This window comes from Ixodes scapularis, unplaced genomic scaffold (assembly GCF_016920785.2).
Source record: "Ixodes scapularis isolate PalLabHiFi unplaced genomic scaffold, ASM1692078v2 PGA_scaffold2__306_contigs__length_199485367, whole genome shotgun sequence".
NCBI classification, from domain to species: Eukaryota; Metazoa; Arthropoda; class Arachnida; order Ixodida; family Ixodidae; genus Ixodes; species Ixodes scapularis.
The window spans coordinates 35676764-35692250 of NW_024609857.1; the positions used below are offsets into that span (position 1 = coordinate 35676764).

General features: G+C 45.1%; 2 protein-coding genes across 2 annotated transcripts in view; one reads left to right on the forward strand and one right to left on the reverse strand.

Moving 5' to 3' along the window:
• The window catches only part of LOC8037662 (nascent polypeptide-associated complex subunit alpha, muscle-specific form), a 34054-nt gene extending 22186 nt beyond the window's left edge, over positions 1–11868 (forward strand). Inside the window, exons 11-15 of the mRNA XM_029966051.4 lie at positions 3289–3557; positions 7415–7561; positions 7999–8681; positions 10358–10390; positions 10895–11868. Of these exons, the coding sequence (XP_029821911.2) occupies positions 3289–3557; positions 7415–7561; positions 7999–8681; positions 10358–10390; positions 10895–10948 (1186 nt within the window). The 3' untranslated portion in view covers positions 10949–11868. The remainder of the gene's footprint in view (positions 1–3288; positions 3558–7414; positions 7562–7998; positions 8682–10357; positions 10391–10894) is intronic.
• Positions 11869–12948: 1080 nt separating this feature from the next.
• Positions 12949–15468, reverse strand: LOC8037663 (mediator of RNA polymerase II transcription subunit 7). The gene has a single exon (XM_029966052.3). The coding sequence runs from the start codon at positions 14940–14942 to the stop codon at positions 14295–14297; it is 648 nt and encodes a 215-aa protein (XP_029821912.1). The 5' UTR covers positions 14943–15468; the 3' UTR covers positions 12949–14294.
• Positions 15469–15487: the final 19 nt, after the last annotated feature.

Here is a 15487-nt window from a genome sequence, read left to right on the forward strand (position 1 = left end):
GCAATGGCAAGCTTCTCCCCTTCACGTGGCTTAACACAATGCCCCGACATCACAAGACATCGCTACCTTGCGTGACACTGCGACATCACGCGACACACCAACAATATTGGGTAGGAATGTTTCTCACTTTACACAAACTTGTTGGAACTAGTGGCATCCAAGTATACTCGCACACAACGCCATTGTCGAAGGAGCTCCTTCGTCTCCGCGTGATTCTGAGGATGGTAATTCCGAGGATAAAAGCGAACATTTTTCTTTGAGTCATTTTTTTCGCTAAACTTAATGACGAAGTCATTGTATTGATGGCGTTATCAACAATGCGATCACCAGAATTTCGTCGTTGAACTTCGCGATCCCTGCATCGACGATATTTAAACGTGGCAATCAACGCCTCGAACGTGCGTTCGAGTAGTGGCTCGTGCCCAATCGCCGCAACAACGGGGGCAGCCGAATCTTAACATTGTGCGAAACTCTGCACATGCCCTGTCCTATGCGAGCCCCGGCACGTGGCTACGATGAACGTTGGTGGCACATAATCGACTCCAGGTCACGTGGCTGCTGCTTCCGGCTACGAACAGAGTCATTGCCCCACCCCTAGAAATACCCCAATGCAGACTACGCAATCCGCGAACATTCATCTTACCCGAATGACGCGGCCGTTGAACTTAAGGTTGGAGGACGTTCGTTACAAAGCAAAACGAAGGAGGGAAAGACACTTTATTTTGTTTACGTATTTCCTCCCTGATTTCCACGAGCCCGAAGTTGGTGTACAGGAGTGTAGTGGTGGAACTCCCGCACCATTTGTGCCAAACTGTGCCAGAATGAAGAACCTGCTACATGATGCTCCAAAGGCTGAATTTGTGCACAGATATCGCCATATCTGCGCCACTGTTCTCGAAAAGTAAACTGAAAGTGTCTGGCACGTGGCATTGTTGGTGCTGCCACTGAAAATTAAGAAAGGGCACTTGGTGTTTGTTTCGGATGCCTATGTAATATGTGCAAAGAGTAGGATTGTGTGGATATTAAAATTTTCAAATGGTAATTTTAAATAATACGCTATTTAATATTCTCTTCAAAATGAACTCCGATATTCGTGCTTTTTCCAAGTGTTGGTCGCGGTGGGTGAGGCCCACTGAGTGCGCCTCTCCTCAAGCACCGGTGCACTGCAGAGAAACAATACCCGTGGAGCTGACACCGCGGACTTGTGACTCACTTCTGGAGCCGCACGCCTAGCCAAAAAACACACCTTCAGAGTGGCCTGATGCGTGCACGAGCTTGGTGTATTAAAAAAAGAAACAGGAAACATTGTTATTGTTGATACTTATATTGCAGTAGTATCTTCCAAATTTGACTGTGGCTATTATGCAAAAACATATGTTAGGCAACAATTTTTTTTGAGCACCAGAAAACATTTTTGCGTATAGCGAAAATATTTATAAATTTCCTTAATTAGGTATGGCTGGGTTTTTTTTAGGTTTAATTTAATGTAAGATCTGTCGTTTACATGCCATCCCAATGTAGGTATTGGACTTTCTGAGGCCACAGTGCTCAATTAAATTTAACAGCTCATAACTGGGCAATTAGAAATTTCGGAACAACCTTTTTGAGTTCAGCTGAATTTTTGTTTAAGCATGGTGTAACAGTAGTGAAAGGCGCAGCAACTATTCAATATTCAATTAAAAAATATTTGGCCCAAAGCACTATTCCCTTTGAATTTGCTTCTAATCCAAAATCCATTATTTGCACATGCCTAATGAAGAGTTCTAGGTTTTTGTATGAACGGTGCTCACATTGATTGCAATGAATAGCTAGTGCTATTCATTGTGATCAGTTGGAGTAGCTATGTGCTCTGCTTAGCTGTTCTATGAACAGTAGCAGGGGGAATACAAGCGAGCAGCAATACAGACCGAAGACGCTATTGGTACTCCTAATAGGGTAATTTGGACATTTACAAAATTACTGTCATATGATTGTTCAATAAATAATAAAAATTACTAGTGGCCAGGTCCCCTGTATATATGACACTTTAAATAGTCTCCCAACACTTCAACAACTGCAGTGTTTTCCACGAAAAAAATTTCAAAGAGATTGTGTAAAATTTTCTACCATGAAAGCTCAAAATTCTTTGTTCCAAAAGTCTCTGCTCCAAAACCCGTTTTTTGCTACTACAAGAGCTGCTCCAAGTCACCACTGTGTGTGCAAAAGAAAAACGATGGAGATAACAAAATGAAACTTTGTTTTGTTTATAAAAAATACTCGTTCGGACAAAAACAAAATCTGGAAGATAAGAGAAGCATTACCCCACTCGGGGATTGTGAGGTCAGTGAACGCCTCACCCGTCTCCTCCAAAATCACTGCAAAGATGCTCCTTCTCCCGAAACATTGCGACTGCGGTTGGTGAGGTTGTGCAGGGTTTGAGACAAAGCCAACGGGTGAATCAAGATTTGCTGGAACGCCGCACACAGACGCTTGTAAAGCGTCCCAATTTGAGCTCCGTGTTCATGGTGCCGTCCACGCTATGGAGCAACACCACCTCATCCGACATTGATAGCACGTTGCGCACAGATGCACGCAGTATGCTCGAAACAAGAAAGTTACAGGAGCCTGCCTGCTTCTTGTGATTAGCAAGGCACCCAACATGGCCCGACACCAAAGTATTTGCCAACTCGATCGCCACCTTCCCCGCTTCCCCAGCACCGCTTTTCGTCGCTTTTCATTGGCCCGCTCGCTCGTTCGTTCCGCCTATTTGGTTTTTCTATTTTCTTGATTACTTTATTTCTTTTTTTCTTTTCTAACTAAGAGAACGGTGGGATAGAACATAGCACAGTTAAAAATGTGCTTTCACGGAACAAACGTTTGCACTGTATGCCGATCGGCGGTGTTCATCGCACATGTGGAAGCAACGGACTTTGCTGTAGTGAAACTAATTCGAGTTTTGAGTTTAATGTATCTCTTGCGCAACCGCTCTAAATATGTACCAAATTTTTTTTTTTTTTTTTTTGTACTTATTTGTTGAGACATGGCCCACCCCACTTTTTTTTTTATGAATCTCAGGCGGCAGGGGGGTGGGTGATGACTCGGTATATTATGGTAGTATATGTTTCGTAAGTTCCGCATGTCAAATAATAATTCGAAGCAGTATTTACCGAGAGTAAAAAATTTCTCGCGTGGCCCCTCCGCAGTCACGTCACTCGTACGCAGTACAAAAGGTGCGGCATTCGTCGGTAACACATTGACAGATCTTTTAACTGCATTTCACTAATCTCGTTGCTCCTCTGGCACCCGCAGGGTTCCCGGCACGACGACTGTTGCAACGCCCCCGTCGCCAAGCTGCCCGCCTTCGCCCATGGTGACTCCGCAGCAGCAGGCAGTGTTCATCTGCCAGGACGGCACCCGGGTGCTGCTCCGGGCGGAGGAGACAGTCACCGCGCAGCTGCACCACCCAAACGCCCAGCTGGTGCACCCCCCAGGCACCGTGGTGCTTGCCACGGGGGGGCAGACCATGACCCCGTGCAAGGTTGTCCTCTCCGACATCCGCACCGTCTCCGGCTTCCCCGGTTGGTCCCCACGTCATCCTCGGTGTCTCTCGGCGCGTTAGTGTATGCCGTCTTTCTTGTAGAGTTTTTAAAGTGGTGAATAAGGGTCAGGAAAGCGGCAGAGCCTGGAGCCAAGCAATGGACACCATCCCTGTTCTCAACTTTTATTACTTCTTTGTCCCCAATCCATCAACAAAACCCCATCACTACATCATTCCCCCACAAAGAGAGAAATAAATTTCAGTAGAAATAAATTATAGTTAGTTACAGACATAGTCTTCAAGTCTGTCTGGTGGGCGTCTTGTACGAACTGGTCGTCCCGCACCTGAGGGATCCGGTGCTTCAGCGAGCAGCTGCTCTCTTTTTCCCCGTAACACGTCAAGGTGCTCACCGGGTTCAAGAGCTTGGTGGTTTTAAGGCGTGTTGTCACTGTCAATTGCGTATGGGTTAATGGTGAACCATCTGGCATCTGTGTCATCAATTTCTTCATTTCTCCTTGGATTTGTGCTACCAGGAAAAGGTTTAAAGAAGCTAGAGTTCCTAGTGATTGTTGTTTGACTCCTTCGTGCAGTGGTTCATGCTCTGTTGATCTCGGTGACCGTGTATGTCTTGGGGTTATACAGAGGAGTCAGTTCATTTGTCTGGTTTTGCTTGCAGATAACAAAATCCCCAATCTTGAGGTTGTGAGTCCTTGTGTGTCTGTGCTCGTCTGCGTAGACCCTGTGTCATTTGCGATTTGTGAGATCTGTGTGTCGCCACATCTGTTGTTCGGCGTTATCGTTGTCCGTTGAACGAGGAAGGTCATCCGAAAAGTAATGTTCTGTTGTCGAGTGAGGAGGTGCCCTGTAAGCCATTAATTAAGAACTTGCTCAACTCTGTGGTTCGAGTGTTGCTTTCCAGTGTCGTCGCTTGTATGTATTTCTTGAGCATGCGTACAAACCGCTCAACTTCTCCATTAGCTTGTGGCCTGCACGGTGTAATGCAGTGATGGCGGAATCCTAATGACTGAGTGAAAGTTTTGAAATTGTGGCTCTGGAATGAAGGTCCATTGTCTGTCTTGATGATTTTCGGGATTCCAAAAATACTAAAGATCTTCATAAGATTCTTAATTACTGTTGAGGCCGCGAGTGATGATTATATCTTCATGATAGGATATCGCGAAGCATGATTTATTAGGACCATTAGGTATTTTCTGTTAGAGAACTGTCTCCAAAAATCAAGTGAGAGGGCCTCCCAAGCCTAGTTGGGTTTTGCTGGAGTAGCGACGGGTTCAGCTTTTCAATGCTTGATAGTGGCCTGGCATGCCATACAGTTCTTTAGAGTTGCCTGCACCATGCTGTCTAGGTCTGGAAACCAAACTTTTTGCCTCATAAGAGCTTACGTTTTGGTTGTCCCCTAGTGGCCAGCATGTGCAAGGGATATTGCTTGTTGTTGGAGAGCGGCACGTAAGACGATGCAATCGCCTTTCAGCAGTAGACCGCCGTCTGTCAGAGAGAGCTTGTGTTGTATTGATGCAAAATCTCTCAGCGCTGGCTTGCTCCAGTTGGCAGGATTCTTGAGGGCAGCAATTAATTGCTGTAGATACGGATCGACAGCAGTGGCAGCAACCACATCTGCACTAGTCACGACTTTTGAAACATGGTGTCTTTGCCATAAAGGTAAAGATGAAAATGTTTTGTTCCCCACACTCAAGCTCTAGGTTTATGGTGTCCATCTTTTAAATCCAGTTTCGTGAAACGTTTTGCCCCATTCAATGCTGCTGTTATGTCATCAGTGGTGGGGCAAGCATGTCGCTCACGAAGGATTGCGTGATTTTCACATCTCGTATCAATGCATAATCGAATGTCCTCTGGGTTTTGTTGTTTTGGCACAATGACGACTGGAGTTATCCGTGGAGTGGGTCCTGACGCTTTTTCAACAATGGCCAGGGCCAGAAGCTGGTTTATCTTCTCTTCTACTTCGCTTCACAGAGCAAATGGGATGCGTTGGTGTGGTTGGGCCACCGGAAAGACGTTTCCATCAATATGAAGATGTACTTGTGAATTCTTGAGTTTTCCAATGCCGTCGCACAGATCAGGAAAAGCAATGAGTGGTGTTTCAGCGGGGGAAGACATATCCGTGTTGGTGCACAGTTCGACGGCATATGTTATTTTGATGAGATCAAGTCTGCTGGCAGCCGCGAAGCTTAGCAGTGATTTCGTGGCAACTTCCATTACGAACGGGTCATCTGTTGTGTGGCTATATCTGTGAGATAACATGACACCGAGTTGTCCAATGATGGGTAAGGGGTTGTTAGACACGTGTGCGTAGATTCAAACTCCTGCCTGTTGAAGCTTAGTGGCTGTACCAAGTTTTGTTAGGGTGTGGGTCCCGATGACTGATACTGATGCGCCTGTATCAAGTAGGAAGTTCACAGGGGTGTTGTTGACATTTATACAGACTTGTGGGAGACCTCGTTCAGATATCCGTGAGACAGTTCCCACGGCGTATCTTCGGAGTGAGAATCATACCGGATCTGAAATATGGGTTTGTGTGCTGATTTGCATACCTCGCAGTATGGCCCCTCCTGCCACATGTTTTGCAGCAGGAAGATTTTGCGGGGAAATTCGCTTTCCCTCCTTTATGGGGCCAGTTACCACCACAGTGGAAGCACTAGGACGGGGAGAGATATGGGGATGTTGCGAGCTACGTCCTGGCTTTAGACATGTAGAAAATTTTAGAAATCGTTGGTCATTTCTTGGCCGAAAGTTCCCCAAGGCATTTCGATGTTGCTTAGTGACAGCCTGAATTGTCGCACTCGTCGGTTCTTTCATGGTTGTTGTTGCTTAATTAACATGTTCAAGGGCCCGGGCATGCTTTAATAGTGATGAGAGTTACAAGTCTAACCTGAGAGCATCACATCACAGGCGTGAGGACGTTGCGGAGGTGATCTGGTTCTTGATTTCGACGTCAGTATTTGTGAACTCGCAGTGACGAGCAAGAAGCCGATGTCGGACGCAGAATTGGCCTGTGACTTTGCTCTCTAGTTGTCTTGCCTGGTGAAATTGAAAAATCTCTTGTGCCGTGTTTGTGTGTGGGTTGAAGTAGGCGTTAAGCTTGTCTTTGAGAACTTGGTTGGGATTACTGCTCGTGGGTGGCGTGGATGATGAGCTGGCTGTCGACGCTTGGCTTGATGTTAGCCAATCTATAGGTCGGAGAGGGTCTCGGAGATGTTGTAGACCCGTTTGCCAGCATAGTGGAGTAGAAGTGATTGTTTGCAAGCGTTGCCTTTCACATTGAAGGCAATGGGAAGTTTTCGCAGTATCAAAAAACGCTGACATTGGTCAGAAATTTTAAAAGTGGCGTGACAGGTCCTTAAACTACTCGACGCTTGTTCAGTGTGACTCCGGATTACACTGAAAACTGTGTAACCATCGAATTGGTCGACATTACCAATCATTATTAAGCTGAAGGACCACCGTTCCCATGATTCCTCAGGCATGGGCCGAGGTGCTTGGGAGATTTAGCAAATGGTCTATTGAAAAAAAAAGGAAAAAATGGTTTGTTCAGGGTAGGGGGGACTGTCGAGGAAATGTGGGGGATCGGAGACCCCACGAGGGTACTCCGGGGAATTCAGTTCGAGAACCCACAGCGTCATGTATTGGCTTTCGACTGCATCTACAAAGTGCACTTGCATGGCAAATCATACTTTTTTTTTTCTTTTTTTTCCTTTTGGTTTTTTCTTTATTATTTTTGCAAGACCCCCACTTTAACTATGGACCGAGCTTTTTGCCAGATGCTCGAATTCGGGGAAATGTCGAGGTTTACGCGAGAAAGTTGCGAGGAATGCCCCGAGTGACGGCTTTGTTTCTTGTGCCCGTTCTCTCCGCCGATGCCAGGCCAGCAGCTGTACGGCACCACCTCCAACACGGTGAACGTCATCGTGCCTCGGAAGTCTCCCGCAAAGAAGCGGCTGCCCCTGCTTCAACCCAAGGGGCACGTGCCGTCGCAGTTTCCTCCGCGGCCTCTGCAAATGGCCCCCAAACGTGAGTGTCACGGGCTTGGACCGCCTTAGCTCTCTTTAGATTGTAAAATCTAGGCTTGACTGAAGGAGATTATAGTCAAACCGCGGCTATTTCTGCACATTCCTAGTAAATGGGGATCCTCCACTAAGTTTTTGTTCTTCTTACATTGTGTTCCTTTTCTTGCAATTTCCTTGCGGGTTTTCACCCGTGAGAAACCTGGATTCTTGTTCTGCTCGATTCAAAGAGTTTCGGTAATGGTCGCCCTGCAACTCGAACATTGGCTCGATTCCTAGTAGCTGTGGTTAAGAGTCAAGGACGAGTGAGATGGTCAGTCGGAAAACAACTTCGGTTAATTTTAAATTGCGTTGTTGTGAACGTCAAACTGTGTTTTTTCCCGTCTGCGACGATTACGTATTGGTCTCCTGATTTGGACCCCTTCCCTCTGACAAATGTTCCAGAAATTGTAAAAAAGGCAGCAAGCTGCGAGCAACGAAGTCGGCTTCGCGCCATGACGCACATGAACGAACTCCTCAAGCAAGGGCGCACCGCCATCAGCCAGTGCAATCTGCGCAATCCGACCGTAATTCAACCCGGATCCACGGTTCCGATCCAGGCCAAGCCGGGGCAAGTGGTTCACTTCATCGTGCCCCATGAACGCCAGCCGAGCGAATCCAATGGGCCGTCGCAGGGTGTGCGGCAGAGTCCCAAGCGTGGTGCCACGGCCACGACAACGTTGAGGTTGACGGAACGGGTCTCCAAAGAGCCAAGCCTGGGAGCCAGCACATCTCAGAAGTCTGCGGCGGTGGCCATCATTTGCGGCGCCGGCCCGAAGCCGAACCTCAGCAAGAGTCCGCAGCTCAAATCGCTCGCCAAGGTCGCCTCGAGGTGCATCTCTTCAAAGAAGCACGTTCGGGTGTTGAATTTCGAGAGCTGCTCCGAGGACGCCTTGGATGCCCCGGAGGTGAGGGTGGTGAGGGAGGACATGGCAAAAACGATTGCATCCATTGGGACGACCCTGGCTGGGGCCATGCAACGAGCTCTGCTCAGTGTGGCCGACGACAATGTCAGCAATGCTTCTGAAACGTCTTCGTCGGAGCTGTCGGGAGAGCGTCGGTCACACAAGAGAAAATCGGTCTCAAAGGTCGGTTTCGCGTGTGCTTCCATTGTGTTTCTCTTGCCTTTGTCTGCAACCATATAGAAAGACCACTGAAAGTGACTTAGAAAGAAACAAGTTCTTCTTTGTAGTTCTTGTTTCTCGAAGCTTTCAGTATTCTTGCAATGTACCGACTAGCCCATCTTGTCCTCTTACCGTGTGAAGAGTTAACGATACCCGGGATTCGTTTTATTGAAGGGTCGTGGACATGTTCCAGGCTGCACTTTCTGCATGAAAAAAGTATTATAGGGCCGAACATTGTCAATATCTCAGTAGCTCTTTTTTCTTTTTTTTCTTTTTCTTAAGGGAGTGCCCTTAGTATAGACCTTTTTTAAAAGTCCGTGCCAATGCCTGACCGCCATTGCTTGGTCAAGCATAGCATGTATTGGACACAAGGGCTGCGTTAGCGTTCGGCGTGAATTCGGATCCAGTCACCCGCTTCGTGTCCAAACAATGGTGACAGCCAATATTGCTTGATGGACTTTTAAAATAGGTCTATTGCAGTGCATAGAGGTGGTAATAGAAAAAACTAAAACCTTGAAAGCAACAGCCACCTCACCAACCTTTTTTTTGGAGTCGTTTAAATGTGAAAGGACTTGCCCCATTTTATTTTATTTACGAGATACTGCAGTCCACACTTTGGTCCAAGGCAGAGGGAATGTAGACATAGTACAGACATCGACTTGCCAGATATAGAGTTCTATACAGGTCAAAATCAGCTATAGGATTGCAGAGGCAATTCTGACAGAAGCCGTTTAAACTCTGGGACATCTTTCTGTGGCAATGCAGTCAAAGGTATGAAAAGGTGTGCTTTTTCTCTTTTTGAGCACTGGTCAAAACTGTGTGCACGTGTGCTGTACCTCTTTTTTGGAATGCAACAGAAAACTGTCCTCAAGTTCTGTCATAAACAAGTAGCCATAACTGACATAGTGCAACTCCTTGCAAAATTACAGCTCTCAAGTGTGGAAATGATCTTCCAAGGCAATGAAGTCAACTTATATCTAGTAATAATTAACTCTACCTCTGAGGAGAGCAGCGGTGCTACTTAAAAGTGAATTATACACTATAAAAAAATTAGTATGTACTGGGTGTATCAAGGAGCGGCCAGGCTCTTTAAATCGACCGCTAAATTCGGTTTCTTAACCTATCGCGTTCAGATTTTGTACAGCGTTGGCCACAGGTGGTGCATTTTTTCTATTAAATTCGCAAAGAGCGAGCTTACCTAAGGAAAAAGTAAAAAGAGAAAAAGGCTTAGCTCCTACCGAAAACGCAGCGAAGCCACCAGTCTTCAAACCTAAGGGCGCTATGGTTTGAAGACCAGTGGTTCCGCTGCGTTTTCCATAGGAGCTAAGCCTTTTCCTTTTTTTACTTTTTCCTCAGGTAAGCTCGCTTTTTGTGAATTTTATAGAAAAAAGGAACCACCTGTGGCCAACGCTGTACAAAATCTGAATGAGATAGGTTAAGAAACCGAATTTAGCGGTCGATTTAAAGAGCCTGGCCGCTCCTTAATTCACCCAGTAGTTTGGATAGAAAATCTTAATGTGCTCTGCTATGAGTCGCAGAGGAATACTACAACTATGGGAATAGCATTGCCCAGATGAAATTGTTAAATGAATGTTTTTGAGCTACTTGAATTTATTTTATTTTTTTAAAATTTTTTACAGGTGAACAGGAACTTGAAAAGGTCGAAAAATGAGGTACGACATTATTTCTTGCTTACGCAGTTACTGCAATGTAAATATTTTTGTGTGCGTTTGTCCACTTTACTATAAGGCTTAATGTATAATATCCCCAAAGATAACTCACCCTTATTTTTTTTACGTTTTGATTTTTTTTAGTAATTGCAGTGGTGATCTCTCCAATGGTGAAGTCAGCGAAAATGGGGTCAATTGGCTACAGTGGGAGATAAACAAACGTTGGAGACTGGGAAGGACAGTTGTCTATACTTTCTGGCTACTCAATGTGAAAACAAGTTTGGCAAATCACAAAAGACAAAAATGGCATTTTTTTTTATTTTCTCTGTCGCACACCGAAAGTTAGTTCACTCCTCATTTTCACCCAATTTGCTCTGGTTTTTTGTTGGGCTATCTCTCGGGATATTACGGTAGTGTCCCTAGGATTTCACGTGTACAGCTTTTTTTATGTTTTTTTATGGGCGTTTGATGCAATGTATTAAAATCTTGCTTTTGTTCTGCTTGCAGGATTCTCTGAAAAGTATGGACGTAAACAAATTTTTGGACAAGATTCACAAATAAGTGCACCACCTGTGTTTATTCGAACATGAAAGCGGCATCTAATAATTGTTACGTCATTTGTCATTTTTTGCCCTATCATGTTGTTCCCCCCCCCCCCAAGGAACCCAACTGGCACCCCAGAGTGGATCAAGAACTGCCCACAAAGATGTTGTATTGTACATAGTATTCGACTGGACTTTCATGGGGCACAAATATTCTAGTACATTTGTATATTGACAGTTCTTTTATGTACCCTAGCCTACCTTGTATTATGTATTATGTGGTGTGTCTTTTAATTAACTATACTCCTGGTTACTATTCCCTAATGTTGGTTTCAGAAGTTTGTTTTATTTCTGGTGAATTCTACTTTTATGACAAATGCCAGTGTCTAAAATTTTATGTTTAAAACTAAGTATCTTTTTTTTTTTTTTTTTAATTTTATACCTGGCATTGTTTAAATCCTATTTGCAGAAACCAGGGTCTGGTACCTCTGTTGTTTTAACAATAATTAGTGCTGATTAAAAATAGTCTGTTTGCTATTAAAATGTTGATGTCAGTCCTTAATTTAGTCTGGCTCTTTTTATCAGTGGAAACCATGGAGAAGTTTCCATGGACTCGGGTCAAGCCTTTTAGACCAAACCGACATTGCCAACTGAATTTTACTGCATTGACATTGACCAGTAAGTGAATATTGCATGTATCTGACATGCAAGTAGCATTGTGAACATGATTCTTTTATAAGGCCAAAATATTTTGAGAAGCCTTCAGATGTGTGATGAACAAATTGTGTGCCTTTGAGCACTATATGCTTGGACCAATGTTTGGTTCAGTGTCTTTTGTTGTGGCTCAATGCTCCCTGTTTGAGTGTAGTATGAGGTAGCTGCATTTATGCAATGGTGCATTGAACGATGGGGTCATCATTAAATAAAAACTTTACCGTAGCCTGTGTGCTCACTTCATATACAGTTGTGAAATACTGCTGCACACCATTGATGCTTGCAGTCTTACAAATGGATATTTTTAATCTTGGTTGTGAAAACAACTTGTTCATGGATGAAGACTACAGCCAAGGTTGACATCAACTCACTGTTTGCCTAGAACAATCAATCAAGAAGCAATAAAAATAATCCAGATACTTGAATGAGGAAAAATTGCTCACTATTGACCTGAACATAACATCTGTATCTCACAAATCTTGTAGGTTACTAGTATTCAATGCCAAAATTGACCACTTAAGTTGGTGTTGGACACATGCATATTTCACGATACTTTGTCGTTTTGATGGCCGCCCTTTGATTGTGCAAATGGGGCAGACGAGGAAACGGGTCGCATGTATGAACTAACCATGTCGCATCCTGCACTCAAGCATTTCAAAACTTGCTCCAAAAAGTGCATGCGGCAGTGTTGCTCAGCTCTGGTTCTATCACTCAATAATTCTTAATTTACCGAGGGTTTATGACAACTGCTTTTTAAATCTAACCCGGGTAACCGAATATTTTGTTATCCAATATAACCGAACGGCCATTTAATCTAATTGGCATAGTCCCACCCACACTTGACCGAATCACATGTGAGGCCTTAAAACATCTACAAGGTTGGTGCCCAATTCATAGCATCACAAACCCTCGAGCACCTTTGGCGTAAAGGAAGAGTCCTTGTAGCATGGCAGACCATTCACATTGTCCACCTTGTTCCACTGTCCGTTCTTGGCGATTTCTGAGGTGTTGGAATAACGGCAAATACTACCCTGGTTATGAACTGCATGGCATCTGCAGGCCATTAATGGAAGAACACTCTCGGACTCCAGGTAGGTGTGATCAAGATTGTGCATGTAAATATGGGCAACTGGCAAACCCACATGTGAACAAGTTTAAAAATCTGCTTTCCGAGTGTTGACCTGCAAGCTAGATATAGTTCTTGGTGCACTAAATCTTTTTAAAACTGCAGTTCAAAGCTAAAAAAGCTAAAATTCTTTTAACTTTATATTGAATAACTTTTATGAAAATAACATGGTGCAGCAATGTTTTTCAAGACATTTTATTCTCAAGATTTGACGTGAAGGAGAATGTGTTATGAATCCAGTTAATTTTTCCTTTCCCTCGCAATATTACCATTCGTTTAAAGTCTGCATATATTCATTCATCTCATTCAAAGAGAAAATGCAACTTCAACTGACAAACTATTGACGTTTTCAGCACAAGTAGACCCTTTCAAAATTTACTGCCATCAAGCAGCCAAGTTGCTCTTAAGGTGGTAACGAAAATATTGTATTTCATTAGGCACAGTCACTTTCATAGCTGAATGGCAGATAGGAATGTTTCCTTTGCTGTTCACATTTTTCAATTTGTCTCAGTGTCGATTGTGACAAAGAAACAACTGTTCTGTACAACCTGTCGACCAGGGTTGGGGTAATCGCTCGCATGTTGCTGTTATCCAATTTGTACATTGTATTGCAACATCTCGAAAGCGGAATTCTCTTGTCTGCCACTTGGGGGCATGTTTGAAACTTCTTCCTCCACCAGCCACTAGAGTTGCCTGGCCAGAAGCCAGATAGTCTGATGATGAAAATGATTGAGGTGTGGAGAGACTGAATTTCAAAGAGGCCTCCAGAGCTACCACCTGATGTTCCTATACCTAACAAAGCTACAAAAGCTGGCATCACAAACTCGCGCAAAGCCTATGCAGGTTAACAAGCACACAGTTTAGAAAAGCGATAACCTTGTGTGACCATAGAGATGAAGTAAAGCCACAAAAATAAACTGAAGGTCAGCTATAGCTGCCTCTATGTGCAACTGTCTAGAAGCATCTAAATGGGGAGCTTTCTTTTATATGGTAAACACTAGATAGGTAATGGAGAACTTGCTACTATAACTGGACTGTGACTATAGGTGGCATCTACTCAGTATTCACATTGCATCAGCTTTCATTTAGCAAGAAACTATTTTGGTCCAGGCCATGTAGTCCTTGCAAAAGTTATGTGCTCCTTTGAGAAAGGTCTCTAAGAACTCAAGAAATAAGGCAAGAGACACGGTAGACATTCATGATGAAAGCATGAGCATGACACTAAAATATGTAGGAACCCCAAAAATTCCTGTCACATGTGTTTGCTTTCTTAGACCACCACCTAAGCGGAGGTAGGTCGAAAACAGTCCTATAATGCGATGATCCGTTTCTGATGAAAGTGTTGTCCGGGAGCATGCAGAGTTCTTGTTTTTGTCTTTACCGCCATCACAAGCTTGTGAAAGAACGAAGTCACACAAATACAGCCCCATATCGCTGTCAAATGAACAGATCGTGTGGACCCCAATAACTTCAAGGGTGGTCACAAAGCGTCGTCGCTGGTAAGGCCCGATGGACCGGGCGAGAGTCAGAGGGCATCGATGATGTCGCACATGATTTTGTCCTGGCTGAGGCACTCCTCCTCCTCGGACGCCGCGGCAGCAGCCGAAGCCAACAGTGCACTCTGGTCCGGGAGCAACCGCACCTCCACCTCCGCGTCCGGCAAACTCGTCAGCGTGTTCTGGAGAATCTCACGCACCTTGTCCAGATGCTTGTGAAAGCGGTCGGCGGTGTCCAGGCGCTGTCTCTTCTGCACTTCGAGCAGGACGCGCAACGTCTCCCTGGCCTGGTGCGGCCGGAACTCGTTGATGAGATGGTGCATGTGCACGAACAGCAGGCTCATGTCTTCCTTCTTCTCTTGCCGCTTGGACGTGTCCGGGCAGCGGATGAGCACGTCCAGCATGTCTAGGAAGTTGACCAGCAGCGAGTGATTCAACTTCTTCAGCTCCTTCTTGTGCTCGTAGTTCTGCGGGTACAGGCGTCGGATGCCCTGGCTCTCGAGCGGCCGTATGATGAGGTCGTCGCTGTGGAAGGGCGCCCCGAACATGGAGTAGGAGTCCTGCAGTGGTCTGGGCGGCGACGGCGCTCTGCCTCTGCTCATGCTCTCCTCGGAGTAGAGGCTCACGTACTGCATCGGCGGCAGTGGCAGAGAGCTCACCTGCGTCGCTTCCCCCATCTTTAGATTCTCTTGCGGGATATCCAAGCAGAGATGAGACCAAGCAGGGTGAGACAAAACAACTTCCGACGTTACGCGAATACGCACATGGAACCGCACATCTACCACTCTACCACATCCACCACGGCCACCCACAGCCTGCGACGGACACAAACTCAACCCAACCAACCGATGTTACGAACCGGATCCGGATTCACTTGATCAAATCAACGCTCTGACGTCATATATGGGTTTATGAATGGGTGGAGTAAGAAACGCAACGCTTGTTGGGTAGATGAATTAAATAAGTGAGTGTCCAAATTGCGTATTGAAGGAAGCAACGACTTGCGCTACCTGGCCGCCTTTTCAACAAACGTCTTAAATAATAAAATAACAAGTAGAGTTCGCTATGACGTTTAACTTTGTTACATCTGAAATTGTGACAATGTCTGCTTGTTCATTTAATAATTTAAAATTCAATGCACTACACCCTTGGCAACGTTACTTTGACCCTTGGCTATGCGGAGCTACTCTCGGGGGCAATTGTTGCAGCGTCTCATACGTGA

Coding starts and splice junctions, on each gene's coding strand:
- LOC8037663 (XM_029966052.3), bottom strand. CDS start 14,942: ATGGGGGAAGCGACGCAGGTGAGCTCTCTGCCACTGCCGCCGATGCAG.